At 39.3% G+C, this 15,262-nt stretch overlaps 1 protein-coding gene across 6 annotated transcripts in view; it reads right to left on the bottom strand.

Annotated features, from left to right (window-relative positions):
* CACNA2D1 (calcium voltage-gated channel auxiliary subunit alpha2delta 1) overlaps nt 1–14,248 on the bottom strand; it is a 434,905-nt gene extending 420,657 nt beyond the window's left edge. For 3 of the 6 annotated variants that reach the window (XM_075489919.1, XM_075489999.1, XM_075490084.1), the window contains exon 1: nt 13,394–14,248. In XM_075489919.1, the coding sequence (XP_075346034.1) occupies nt 13,394–13,488 (95 nt within the window). In that variant the 5' untranslated portion in view covers nt 13,489–14,248. The remainder of the gene's footprint in view (nt 1–13,393) is intronic. The other 3 variants (XM_075490157.1, XM_075490229.1, XM_075490299.1) reach the window with 3 other exon arrangements.
* Between the last annotated feature and the right edge of the window lie 1,014 nt (nt 14,249–15,262).

Genomic DNA, 15,262 nt, shown 5'->3' with positions numbered 1-15,262 from the left:
GTAAAATAACAATACTTCACTGTAAATAGCCCTTATTTTTGCATTGATTTTGTTTAGATAGACATTGAGTGCTAAAAAGATTGTGTAATTGCTGCATTCTGAAAATAGACAGCGTTATCAGGCAAGAAAACCTTCATTAGTTCATTATCCAATTTTCCCAGGTGAAAGAAGTGTTGCATGGAGGGTGTGTGTCTGTGTCAAATCACATAGTAACAAACCACAAACCGGAATCTATCTAAATTACTGTTGAATTAGAAGCTCCATTTCACAACAATAAACAAAACTGTGTACCTCATACAGCCTATATTTGCCTATCGTATATTTGTTTAAGGACTTTGGACTAAAACACACTTCCAACACTGCAAGTTTTTTTTAAAAAACAACCAGGTTTATTTTATTACTTTGCAGATATTGTATGGAGGTTTCATTGTAGGTAGGTGGGGGTCGGTCTCTTCTCCCAGGTAACAAGTGATAGGACAAGAGGAAATGGCCTCAAGTTGCGCCAGGGGAGGTTTAGACTGGATATTAGGAAATTTTACTTCACTGAAAGGGTTGTCAAGCATTGGAACAGGCTGCCCAGGGAAGGGGTTGAGTCACCATCCCTGGAGGTATTTAAAAGACGTTTGGATGAGGTGCTTAGGGACATGGTGTAGTGGTGGTCTTGGTAGTGTTAGGTTTATGGTTGGACTCAATGATCTTAAAGGTCTTTTCCAACCTATACGATTCTGTGATTCTGTAATGAAGAACTACTTTATTTTAAGCAGTCTTTGAACGAGTCCTTTTGCAGATGATCCCCGGTTTGCAGGTTATCTATTTGGCCATTAAGAGAGCCTTGAATAAGTTCTATCCAAATACACGTCAAGTGTCAGTAGATGAAATTTTGATCTGATACACCAGAAATGTAAAATTTCAGGTATTGGCGAAATCTCTTAAATTTGGATATGGTTGCTCCCAAAATCACCACAAGATTAAATACAGAGCTAGACACACAAGAAGCATGAGTTTCCTAGCCACACAGGTAACTAGCACAGTCGGTATTTCTCTGGTATGCTGCTGACATTTCCTGTTTGTTAATTTTCAGGAAAAATCCCAGCTAGGAAATAATTCCTGCCCAGTGAAGGTCTGTACCAATTATTGAAATTGCACAGCATAAAAGACACAGGATCAGCCAGCGATTCCTCTTTCTGCAGTGAAACAATGCCTTAGCAATAGGAAACATCCAAACGCTACCTCAAAAACATCTCTTTGCGCACGATACTTTTACCATAGCTTTTGGGTTCAAAGAATAACTTTTGGCTAATACCTGACTTTCAATTCTCAGAGGCAGATGCTTCTGCAATCTCTCCATGTCGTGGAAGTTATTACTAGGTTTTCATTGCCAGAGACAAGGTATGTCCTTTGCAGCTTTACCAAAGTTACGTACAAAATCCACTCGTCATGTTAGCCTTACATTGGAGTTTCATTTTGAATAATTAGCTAAAGAAAAAACCTCTTATTAAGTCAAAATCATAAAAGCTGTAAAGTCAAACAACCAAAATAAGAATTCATCTGCATTTTAATATGTAACAACATGTAAGCATAATTCTGCCCTTGTATATCTACATATCCTCAATGACACGTGTTTCCAGCAGAAAAAATAATGGTTGATTTTGTAACCAACAACGGGATCACAATGAAGATGTATAAGGAAAACAATTTAAGGCCATAAGGCAGTTTCAATATCTTGCATTTCCTAGTTTTCAAGTGTTTAGCTTTATAATCAGATAACTTACTTTTAACTTAGATCTTTTTTAAAGACTGATCAGCACTTTATTCTATAAACAGATTATTCCCACGGAGAGTAATGGGACAAATGTAGAGTAGAATACTATTCACTAAAAATAAATAGAGCTCCAGGTAATTAGATATGTGGAACAAAATATTTAATCGCTGATGTTTAACCTGTGCTTGCAAAGCTGAAAGCATCACTACTGAACACATAAAGTGTTTGTAGAAGTATGGATATCTGTAAGAATAACTGAGCGTTTTTGTGCAACACTACCTTGCAGGCCATAAAAGTATTTTATTCTATGAATAAATGGAGTTATGAAAGGAAAATCACTCTCAGCAAAATATCTGCAAGCAAAGTATTGTTCTAGACATCCACCACAATATTCTTTACAGGCATTTGTTAATTGTATCTCTCACCATTTATGCAATGAAGTGGTAGGTGCTTTTAATCCTAATTTTGCAGACTGGGAGAGTGTATCTATACTAGGAACATTTACGTAGCAGATAATTAAAGATACTGGCCAAATGCTTCTAATAGCAAAGCAGCTATCACATCAGAATTTCACTTCATGTCCCCGTAAAGTACCAACATCATCTGTCAGAGTAAACCCACCTTCACTAGAAAAAAATATAAAGTTTGTCTGTAAATTTCTTGCTGATTTTAAACCTAATTACCTGAAAAATCAAGATTTCATACCAGAACGTGAACAAATTATTCGGTTGTGCATAATGAGGGGTTAAAATAAATGACTTCTATCATTCCTACCATTCCAAATTGCAGTGCTGAGCTCTAGAACTAATTGCTTAAGCAAAAAAAAAAAAAACCACAGAAAAGTAAATTTGTGAAAGCCACTTACAGTTATCCTGCACATTACTAGACATTGCAGTATTTTGAAAAGGGAAGTATTTCTTCCTTACAATTCCATACTTATATAAAATTGTGTTTGTTCCTAATCTTGGGGAACATTTTTCAATGCCTTCCGGCACACTGAGAAGTTCTTTTTTACATGGACACTTGCTCAGTGGGGCACGGACAATGAAGTGGTGTCTGAGCTTATCATTTAAAAGGAAGACAAATGACCACATCTGATATCACGCATGGTTTCTTTGTGATATCTTACTATTCCCCTCTGTATAGCCTAATACGATCATGTATTACATTTTATTTTATATAATTTTTACAATCAGGCCTTGACAGTGATGACTCATTCCGTTGCGATGAAACCTGTATGTGTTTAATCAGAAATTATTTTATGTGGATTCATCCTTGCACTCAGGATTTAAATGATACAGGACTGCTACTCATTTTGCTGAAATTACACTGGTGCAAAGAAGGATGAAATTGGGTACCTAATCATTTCCAAAGACATTTAGAGTATATCCTGAGACATACTCTTAGTCATGCAACAAACCAATTAATCCTTCAGGTATTTCTAATCAGTCAAAAATGACTGTAAGGACCAGATTCTGTTTTCAGTCACCACCAAGCTTTTCACCATGTGCATAGTATAGTGAAATCTCCTTAAGACATGTTCCTGCACATATTAGTGAGCCTCTCCCAGCTTATATATCTACCCACATAATCTAAAATATATTCACAAGAGATAAAGGTCTAATCCAAGAAGATGCTAAGGCAAGAAAAGTGGCTTGGTAAATAGCAAAAAAAATTGCTAAGGACTACACTTCTGTTGTCACTGTTTGGGGCAAGCCAAAATAATTGCAATGAAAACTATGTTACTCCTGCTTGAAATCTTAACATCCTTGGTGATTATCAGGTAATTAGTGATTGCTAATGATCATCTTAGGCATGCTACTAGTCCATAAATGGAAATAAGTTGATGCCGGACCACCTAAATAGCACTAATTATGTACTTTTATGACCATCTTTCTTACAGAAGCAGGACACCTTGCAATATGCAACATATTTATTCAAGCAGGATGACAATCAGGCTGTCATTCCCATTTTAGAAATGGGAACAGAAGGAATAGAACCAGCAGTAGCCAGTGCTGCAAAAGAAGCGGGTAGCAGATCAGGTTAATGAACTCAAGTGTCATGAGCTCTTGGCTAGTATTGTACGCACATATTGCCTCTGTTTTAATTAGAAAGTACAAAATATTCACAGTACAAATTTCAGATAAACCGGGCATCTACAGCTCCAAGTGATTTCAACAGTGAGAACAACGATTTGCAATGTGGCAAAGGAGTGCAACTAGCACGCAGCACTGGCATGAATCAGATATGTTGGCTTCCTTTCACGATACTGTCTGCAGATTTTTGCTGACTCCTGTTAGTTTCTAAAAATGCCGTTAAGCTTATGTTTTACAATCTGTGTACATCCAAGAAGTACAGATCATGGGGATTAACTTCTTCTAACTCCCCAGAACTCAAGTTTCCAAAAGAAGCAGATATGATGGTACCTTTTCTACAAAGATTCTATTTAAAAAAAAAAAAAAAATTGAGAACCAGGTAAACCAGAGGTATTATCTATCCAGGAAAGGTTTGGTCATGCAAGTTTCTGAGGTAAGGTGGGAATATAGCAAACACACATCTTAATAAACAAGGCTTAACAGCTTAACAACACTTTTCAACTACAGTGGGCTTTAGAGGCATCAGCTAACAAATTAATCTTGACAATAAACCCTTGCCTGACTAAATGGTAAGATACTGCAGTTCCCTACTTTACTGAGAGAAATTAGTGTGGAAAACTAAGGTACAAAATTTAAGAAATAATGCACAGCAGATAAAGGGAGGCAGATAGTAATAGAGAGAAACATATAAGGATAAAGAGCTCAGCCAAGATATACACAATTTTTTTTCCCCAAAATTGGTGTCACTGAATTCATTTATGAGAGAAGTTTCAGATCAAGAAATACTTGCTCCATTAGGAAATACACACAGAGCTGCATCCATCCTAATGAAGGATAACTTTCCACAGAAGATGATGGTACGAGAAAGCTCATTGCCCACTTCACTCAATTTCCATCTTTTCTTGCCATGCATTCCTACATGTATGTCTCTTCACTTCAACCTGTCTTTGGAAAAAAATCTAACAGACTTGTGACATCCATATATAAAAAGAATAAAATTACATATGAGGCTAACGGAAAATATGGACCTTCAATAATTTCTGCAGGAAGTATTCTAAATACTTACCGAAGGATGGTATACTATGTATTATATTTTATTCGAATTCAATCTACTAAAAGAAATCAGCCATGTACTGTAAAAAAGCAACATCTGCATTAACATCTGCATGTGAAACCACTACATTTCTGGATTAAACTCACAAACCAGAGTATTAACATATCTCATAGGGCAGAGCACTGCCCAAGCAAAGAGTATTGCCTCCAAGTATAGGGCTGTATTTAGGATCCACAAGACCTCTACCAAATAGACTATTGAAATCCACACTGGGGGAAAATGCTTACTGTGAGGGTTCGTTCAGCCGTTTACAAGATAAACCTTTTTTCCCACTAGTCCACATCAGAATATCATAAATCAAAACTTGCCTTTTAATGGACTGTTGAACTTATCCCTCAACATTTTGACTAGTCTAATGGGATATCGGATCTACTTGTGCCAGAGTGAGTTATTCACCTGTAAGAGTGGGGGAAGGAACAGTAAAAGCCCTAACATTGTAATTCATACTTCTAGTCATCTCTCTTTCATTACTCTCCTCCTTCCTGCGGTATCGATAAACACGATTCTTCCAGCTCAGAGTGCAAAATGTTTCACTTCATAATCTTTGACAGAACAGCCCCTGTGACTCAGTTTCCTCCTATGGAAAAGGTTTCAATTTCTAATCAAGAGTCAATACAAGCCAAGTGTGGCAAATTTCTACTCATTCCAGGAATGAAGAAAACTTCCCTTTTACCAGTTTGTTTAAGACTACGTTAGTGCAGAAAGAAAAATGCAGCACGACATTAAAAGTGACAATTGAGAAAAATGGCATGCCTTGATTTAGGCCTTAGTCCTGCCACCCTTACCCAGAGAACTTATATAACTTTATTTTTATGCCTACTTGAAAGAAGATTTAGTCCATGCTTAGCAAAATATAATAAAAATCCCAGTAAAGATAAGGGAGACAGAGATTATATCGCTGGGGAACGTTTTAAGCTTTTTGATCAGTCTAGTGGGGAGTTGCACAGAGGAAACAGGAGCACTTGAGTTAGAAAGTTGTTTAGATGAACCAAGTTTAGCCTTTCTCCTTTACATAAAAATTAACATAAGTTATCATCTGTTTGCTACAAAAACTAGATTGTGGACTCAGCGACTCCTTCGTGTTCTTATTTACTTCACCAATCGGGTCAAAAGTGAATCGGAATTTATTATAATGGATAAATTTGAGAGTCTTTCCTCATAGACTTCAACCAAAGCTTATATGCATGAGGGCTGAAAAAAGGACCACTGATCCAATATATACCTCCATGTTAAAGATAAGGATTGTTGTGCAAAAAATTTTTCTTAGCCCATATAAGCCATAGGACACATTCTTTAAAAAAATCCTCTCCTTTCTGCATTCCTGACTCAACATTCATGGCTCTGGAGAAACAGAGGAAATTTCAAAAAATGAAAAATGCTTAAATCACTATGTAGAAAATCTGTTACAAAGTCAGACTATAGTTCTTGTCCTGACCAACTCTCAAATGAGAGAGAGTGAGAATGTAATTTAAAAAGAGGGTGAAAAATCCAATAAAACATTTTTTATAATAGTCAGCATTATTATAACTTCACATTCATATTCTATGGGTATTTTAGGCCTGCCTCAGATTTTAAAAAAAGTCTGATTTTGAATTACTGTAATTAACTGCAAAAGCTTGCTGATTTGTTGATGCAAAATAATGTCAATCTTTTTCATAAACTTGTTAGAATCTTTGTAAATAAATAGCAAAAATTATACAAGGAACAGAAATTCGGCTCTTTGTCATCGGTTTGCTGTTGGCGTGCAGCGAAAGGTGTTGTAAGGAGGGACATAAGCGAAAAACCGTGGTCCTTTCCCTAACAACATTAGTGTAACATTACCAAACAGTGAGCCATCTATTGTCACAGTGTGCTTGTGAAAGAGGGAGTATATTTTACATTTCACCCTGAAAACTTACTAAGTCTGGGAGGAAGGAAGGTGTGAAACGTTGAGTTTGCTTAGAAGCAGAGTAGGTCAAAAAATAGTTTGGAAAGCACTGGAGAAGGAAAAGACAAATCACTCTTGAGCTGAATAGCTGCAGGCATATGCCATTAATTTTTAGCTATTAAAAAGTGCTGAGGCATATTTTGAAAATCTTCACTCTTACGCTGAATTTTTTTCCTGAGAATATCAACAGAACTTTTTACTTTCAGCAGCATAGTCTGACCCTAAATTGAGAATACCCAACCCACGAACATCACTGAAGTATAAATTCAGTTGAAACTGATTTCACTGTCAGTGTTACATATTCGCACCTTAAACGTGAGCCACTCCTGCATCACTACTGTGTGCATTACACAGTAGTGCTTGACATAAAAATCATATCCTGCAAACAATATTGATTCCAGTTCTCTTTTACTATTGGAAATTAGGAAGGAAAGAAGAATCGCAACACTCTGTAATAGCAATGACCAATTGGCTATAGTAAGCAATGGCACAATTGATGCAAACCCCAGCTTTTGGTCCGATACTACAGAACAGAACATTACCTAAAATACGTTTGAGAAAAGTTGAGTGGGATCAGGCTATTTAATAGATGCAACAAGAGAAATAATTCAGAGCTGCAGTCTCAAATGCAAATCATTTAAGCATTCATTGATACCTGTCTTGCAGCAGCTGTAGATGGAATGAAAAAGCTGATGCAGGAATGGGCTAAGAGTGATCTAAGACACAACACACACGCGCTGCCCAGGGGTGGGGACAGAAATGCAGTTATTATTTTGTACTTAAGTTCTGTGTATTTTCAAGGTGCTAGATACGTTTTACCTGGACACCAAGGACACTGAGCTGTCATTTCATCTTTCAAGAAGTCTGATTCAGCATTCATAAAAGACATAAATAAAGTATGGCATCTGGCTTTACCAAATTATAGCTATGGCCCAACAGTTTTATTCCAGTGTTATGTTCTGGTAAATCTTTTCTTCTGTTAAAGCAGATACTTTAACAAGGCACTAGAAAACAACATTTTCTGTAGACCATAATATCAGCTTTTGTCACTAAGGTCTTATAAGCACTCTAAGCACAATATGCATCCCAAGCATACAGCGATCAAAAGCTCCTGTATGGCTGCAAAGAAGTACAAAACAGTCTGGGGCCCAATTCTGCTTCTACTATGTTCAACAACAGAGAGAATGAGTCATTTTTCTCTTACGCTACTAAAATGCTCCTGAACTGCAACCCCTGTCTCGCCGAGGTTTAAGTCAAACATTGGTCTAGAAGATAACACTACCTTGGGTAAAGGATTCTCGCAGAAGGGAAGAATAAAGGCATAAGCATGTCAGATCACAGTTATCAGTGGGCAACTATAGTCTATTTTGTTTCTTTGTTACAAAAGATTAAAGTAATAATAATTTGACCGTGCTTCCATCAATTTAAAATGCTCTGCTAGATAAATATTTTTAAGATCTGTACAACAGGCCTTCTATTTAACAATGAATACATTTCAGACTAATGTGCTGCCAAGCTCCAGCTCTCTTTCTAGCAGCTGAATTCTTGGATAAAATCATTTTGCAGGGTATGAGCAATGCAGTTCTGAAAATAGCATCACTGCAAAATGAAAGATGGCAAGAACCTCTACAATGCTGATTTATTTCAATGAAATTTCGTCTCCTATAATCGGTATCTATTTTGACATTCTCAGCTGAATTTTCATACTTAATAAAATGTCAATCTATAGAATTTGTTAATTTTGAGGCCCCAGCATAAATGTTTAATAGGGAAAGAAAAGAAGAAAAACAGAATAGAAAAAAATACCCATTCACAATTTACATCATAAGATATGTAAAAGAGGAAAACGCTTTGTGGATCCAAATAATTTGCATTTATCACCACCACATGTACAAAGACACTCACAGAAAGAAACCAACACCAATCAACAAGCTGTTTCGCACTTATCTTTAAGTACGTTTCTACTAGAAGAATGGGTTGGAGCGATACCTTTTAAAATATTGGTGGATTTGTACATCTTGTGTAATGCTCAGTATTCAGACATGCGCTGCTGAGAAAACACTAAGAGGTGATATTGCACTTCTCTGGTTCTAAGTAGATTACATCTTTTGACTTTCTTTCCAATTCACTGATATGAAGGTACACTTCAGTAGATTGTTTTTTTCTTAATAATGAAGATTTTTAAACAGATTGGAAAATACAATTTTCAAATGAAGAGCCTGACATTTTACAATCCATTGATGCAGCTGTCTTTTCTAATTAACATCAGCAATAAAATTGGCATTCTTCTATCACAGATTTTATGCTAAAAATGAGATTATAGGTATATGAGAGGTGTCAAAATCCCTAAATCTGACAGTAGAAACAGATGAAAAGAACACATCATAAATACCTTTATCTACATTAGGTCACTGATTTTATATAGAAAGCGACGCTGTGTACCAAGCCCAGCTACATTCTCAGCAAGACCTACACTCGTTAGGTCCATGTGCAGAAACCAAAAATACGAATGTCCCAGTTGTGCAAACCCTAATTCATATGACTCATATAGACTTCCCTGACTTGTCCTAATGACACCGAAACAGTAAGGATGATTCATGCAAATAAAAAATGGGAATACACAACTTCTTTTCTAAAAATTTCCTGCCTGCATACATATATATGTATGTGTGTTCATAGGTACATTATTTTTATCCTCAGGTGTTTTACACCAACTTATCTAAGTAGCAGATCTGTCTTGAGTATAACGTATAATTTAATCTCTACATACAGAACAGGTGACTGAGGAGTAAAAAAGGATAAAAGATAAAGGAAAGAGAGAAAATTAGTGGGGGAGGAAAATTAGAGAAACTAAAATAAAAATAGACATTAAGCTATATCCAGAATGATGTAATTACAGAAGGAGTCCCATTGATGTTGAAAGGCGTCATCTGTAGGTTTATCAAAATTAAAATACATTTTGTTTTGTTGGTTGTTTTTTCTTTTTTAACCAGTACACACAGGCTTATCAGCAGAAAGCAGTAGGTACATCTTTATATCATAAATTAGTCATTATCAGTAAAAATATCAGCACTGCTAAGACACACTGTATCAAAAGTATACTTAAGAATTACAACATATTTTTAAACTCAAGACTATCTGTTTTGATGCAGTATAGATAAAAGAACTGAAATAAAGTGAGTCCTATGCTACCTTTATCAGGAAACATACAAACTACCTTTACTTAATAGTATTTTTTTCTCAAGTCTGTATAGATGTGGATGATAAATAAATATATATGGCTACAAAGAAAGAAGTGCTTTGCGTACTGTGTTAGCAGTAGCGTGGTTATAGTGACAGGAGTACTATATGCAACAATATTCTTATATAAGTGCAAAATATCTGCTATGCTGTGTGTATAATTGAAGTATTTGGAGTTGCTATGTTAAAAGTAAGAGCATGTAATAGATCCCTAATACAACATATAATAGATCACTAATACATGATACAATGAAAATGATACATTTTAATGAAACCTAATATGTATCGATCAGTAGCTAAGCCTTACAGCTGAACATTAAGACATAATTACCACTATACTTAAATAGTTCATTAAAGAAAAGTCTTCAATATTTGCGGTGAAATATTCCAACACAGGAAGCAACAAATGCGATTATACCAGCTGCTCAGATTTTCAATGAAAAATTAAGGGTCCCATTTCATACAGCACTACCCTTCACTTGAAATTCTCTATACATCGCTGGGTAAATGTATCAGAGCTTTTTTGCCTTGTCAGAGAAGTAAAATTAATCAAATGACTGAGATTCTATGAAACAGGTATTGCTTAAACCTTCAGCATTTTTTGCTAAAAATGTTTCATACTTGTATACTACTGTATTGGTGATAAGGACTTCTGAATGTTTTAGTAAAAGCACATGTTAAAATATTTACTGATACAGAAGAAACAGATGACTGAAGGAAAAGTGAGTGTACAATAATGAGTTGTTGATGAAATCATGAACTATATAGCCCTGAATATGCACATTTCATACAACAGCTGGGAAATACTGCTTCCTCAGACCAACTTTTTAACTAAGAGAAAAAGAGACTGAAAATAATGGGGAGAAAGCAGGTAGCTAACAACGTACTATCAGCAAACCTTCAGTTCTTCAATTATTAATATCCTTTTTTCCTTTATTCTCTTTCCCTGTGTTTTTTTCCTATTTTTAATACTCTTAAAATACAAAATCTTTCACATGACGGGCATGTGCGTCACTTCTCTCTGTTCTTCCCCATTTGTAATCTATAGTGGGAAACAAAACACCGCTGTCACGTCTTAAAAAGGAATCCAAAAATTGTTTTCTCTTTCACCTGCTACATCTTTACTTTTTGCAAAGCAGCTCTCCCTGCATCAACCTGTTGTGCTGTCTTCTAAATGAACTAAGCCTTATTTCCACTTTGATTTAATTTCAAAGGGGAAACATTACTATGAAGGATGGACAGGAGCTATAGATTGTTTCTACAATATTTCAATGGAATAATAATGCGAAAAAAGAAAGCCAACAGCAAGTAGATTGTGGAGAACATGGAAATGTTATTGACTAACATCATACTCTGAATTGCTTAATCATAGGTATAGTTATAATTAAAGTTATATTATATAATATGTTTCCCTATTGACAATTTCTATTATCATGACTGGCAGTAAAGGTAAATTCTGAAGGGAATTAGCAAACATGGACAGAGGGACAAAAACAGTTTTAAGGAAATATTACGTAATGTTATGCTAAAAAGTGATCTAGACTTCTATTTGAAAATATACAATATTCTTTTTACATGGTATTATTTTAATTTCTAGGTTCCATATTTCTTTCTTTTTTTAAACTAGAGAAATCTATGCAGAAGATAAATTGTAATTAGTTGTGTATGATAACCTTATCAGCTCAATAAGAAACAGCATATACAGGAGCTCAAACACAAGAAAGCAGTGACTTAAAAAGCCCTGGCTTTATATTTTGTCACTCTTGCTTATACATGGCACATCATTATAAACTGCAACACGAGAATATTTTAAAAGATAATCTTCCCTTTAATGAAAGGCTATATTTATTCAACTTAGAAGATATTAAGTGGTTATTTTATACTTATCTTTGTCCTTTCTTTCATTTAACAGTGCGAGCATCCCTTTGAGTCTTTCATAATGGAACCGATACTCAGAACTGAATCCAATTATAACAACCTACCAGCAGTACTAATTGGTGAAAATGCATCGCTGGTAATAGCTGTAAACTCATCCTTCTGCACAGGATGATCGAGGGCAATAAATTCTACCCAGCGTTAAACAATAGGGAAGACTCCCATTAGCACTGGTTTTCTTATGTAAAATGCATTAAAGTGAGTCATCCACTTAAAAGTTACCTACTGGTAGCTTTAACCCAGATTCAGGGACTAAGGTAAGTGCTTCTAAAAAAAAGAATATAAAAATAATAAGGTGAGGAAGGGAGAAGAAAAAGGAAGAACACACGGTCATTAGTCCATAGTGTTTTGTTGTGGGGTTTTTTTTTCAATCTGTAGGCGAATCTCAAATATGATGTATTGGCTTATTTTTGCCTTTCTTTTATTGCATGCTTTCATAATGTGATCTTTGCACTGCTCTGGGCAGCACTTTCATGCTAATAAGTACGCAGTGCTTTAAAGATTTCCATCTTACGGCCACGCAAAACACAAAGCTGCTTGCACCGAGAGCATCCACCAGCTCTCGCAAAGGTGATTTTTGAGAAGTAACGATTTGGAAGGCCAACGCTGAAGAAAACAGTTCTTTAGTTGTGTTGCTTTAAGCGTGCCAAAACCCCTCCGGTGTGGCACACGCGTGCGCACACACGACACCCCACCAGCAACCGCGGGCAGCAAACAAACCCTGCAACTGTCAAAATAGTCGTGGTGTGCACTGGAACGCGTCCAGGGAGGAGCGAGCCCGAGCACAGGCTCACAACTCGAAGCGGTGCTCGCCTGCCTGTTTCCCATGCCTGCCGCAGAAAGGCGAGAAAATCTGTCCTTTGCGTGGAATTTTAATACAATTGCGAAAGTTTTAGGCTTTTAAAAATAGCGTTAAAACTCCAGCCAGGCTGAAATAACCTTTGTGGGAGGAGGGGGCGGGCTCTGTGTAACTCGAAACTTTCCTGTCAGCACGGCCGAACTGCCGGGGGTTATATTTAGAGCTGGGATCGGCTCCGGAGCGGGGCTGGGAGGCGAAGCCTTTCCCTCAAAAGTACAGCCGCCGGCCGTGACCGGGGCACGCTCCCCTCCTCCCGGCCACCGCCCCGGAGGGACCCTCTGCTACCGTGACTCTTGCCCAAGCCAAAGCAGCCGAAACCCTGCAATTTTGCCTCGCCGCCACTTTCCGCCCGGACTTACTTTATTTCCCTTCGTATTTTCGCCGGAGCCGCGCTCTCCCCGGCGCAGAGGTGCACCCCGGCCCCGGCTTGCCCCCCGCCCCGGGCCCCGCGGGGACTTACGTGGTGGCAGAAGGAAAAGGTCCCTCCGAGGAGTGGTTCATCACCAGGGACTGGAAAAGTGTCAGGCTAAAGACTAGCAGCCAGCCAGCAGCCATCTTCCTGATCGAAGATCGATCCCCCTTCCCCAAGTCGGCGAGACGGCAATAATAATAAATTCAATTATTGTGTGTGTGGTGGTGTGGGGGGGCTGTTGTTTTTTAAAGCCTCCTCCGCTCCCCCCCCGCCCCCTCGCAGGAGGCGCAGCCCAGAGATGTGCGGAGAAGCGGGAGCGCGGCCGAGGGTGGGAAGGAGGAGGAGAAACGATGGAGATCTGTGGGTGGAGAGGGGGAAGAGGAGAAATAGAGAAGAGAGAGAGAGATACTCTACTCTCTGCTACTCTAGCAGCAGCTCCGGCTTCATCTGATCCGCCGCCATCAGGGCTACTTTTGTAACAGATCTCCGCTCACTCTGTGTGTGTGCGTGTGCGTGTGCGTCCTTCCCTGATTTATTCCCGATTGCAGAGCAGAAAGAGGAGGAGGAGGTGGAGGAGGAGGAGAGAGAGAGAGGCAGGCGGGGTGGGGGCTCCTGAAGGGCGAGGAGGAAAGAAGGGGAGAGAGTTGGAGACGGGCAGATCGCTGCCGGCTCCTGCCTTCCCTGCCGGCAGCGGGGGAAAGTCGGGGCGGGGAGCGGGGGAGGGCGCCGGGCCCTGTGGCGGCCGCGCTCCTTACAAGGCAGCCGAGGAACTCCCCGGGCCGGGCTGGGCTGGGGCTGGGCTGAGCCGGGCCGCCCCCGGCGCCCCGGGAGCCGCGCTCCCGCCCCACGCCGCCCGCCGTGGGGCTGCGCGCCGTGCCGTGCCGTGCGGTGCCGTGCCGCGCCGCGCCGCACCGCCCAGCCACCCGGACGCTATTTTTAAAACCGCTTCGTGCCTGATTTTAATTCCTCCCCCCCTCCTCCCCTTTAAGCAGCAGCCTCACACAGCCCGTGTGCCAGCAGGCTGGGCTGCATTTGTCTATATGGATTGCTATATGTATATGGAAATGTGGCTCGTTCCGCTGCTGGCTGTAGAAGCGCTCCCCAGCGCGGAGGGGCGAGCGCGGTGCGGGGCCGCCCGCGCAGCCACCGCGCCCCCGCGGAGCGTTGCCCCGCGGAGCGGAGCTGGCCCGGCGGGGCAGCGCGGCCACCCCCGCCCTCCGCAGGGTCCCGGCCCCGGCAGGTCCCCGAAGCACTTCTGGGAAGCGGGCCCCGGGGGGCTCGGCCGGGAGTCCTCAGGCTTCATCCCCGCCCCAGCCGCGTCTCTAACCTATGAATTTCAGATTCCTTGCAAAATTCAGAGGACAAGTTCCCTCTCCCGTCCTTTGGTTTACCCGTGTTCACGTATACCAGTCTCTGTGGCAACTATACATTCTCCGTACAAATGGAGAAAGTAATCCGGGGAAATATTTCTTGGCTTATTTACTAAAGCAGTTAAAAGTTCAGTGACAATTTTGATCTTCTTTGCGATCTGTGGGTTCTTATTTTTGTTTGCTTGTTTTTCTTTCTGTATACATGTTTATATATTTTTATTTATTTCATTAAATATAATTATGTAATTATATTTATATTTTTGTATATGTATTTAGTCCAACAGGTGACAATGCAAGAGCAGACCCAGTATTCCTGTTGTTTTCACATCCTTTGTATTTCAGGGTCACATCACCTTGAATGTATTAACTCACAACAATGTCTATAAACCAGAAAAGTACTCACTCTATTTTAAAGGTGGCAAAAGGACCAAAGCCGAGATCCACAAATGAAGAATTGAGTGTTCACATTGCCCAGGCTCCAAGCCAGCATGATATTTCAGTTGCAATCTGTAAAGCATGCAGTCACTCATCTACATTGTTTCTGGAT

Source organism: Mycteria americana, chromosome 1 (assembly GCF_035582795.1).
Source record: "Mycteria americana isolate JAX WOST 10 ecotype Jacksonville Zoo and Gardens chromosome 1, USCA_MyAme_1.0, whole genome shotgun sequence".
Classification (NCBI taxonomy): Eukaryota; Metazoa; Chordata; class Aves; order Ciconiiformes; family Ciconiidae; genus Mycteria; species Mycteria americana.
The sequence above is the reverse complement of the archived record's forward strand: the minus strand, read 5'-3'. Positions and strand labels throughout refer to the sequence as shown.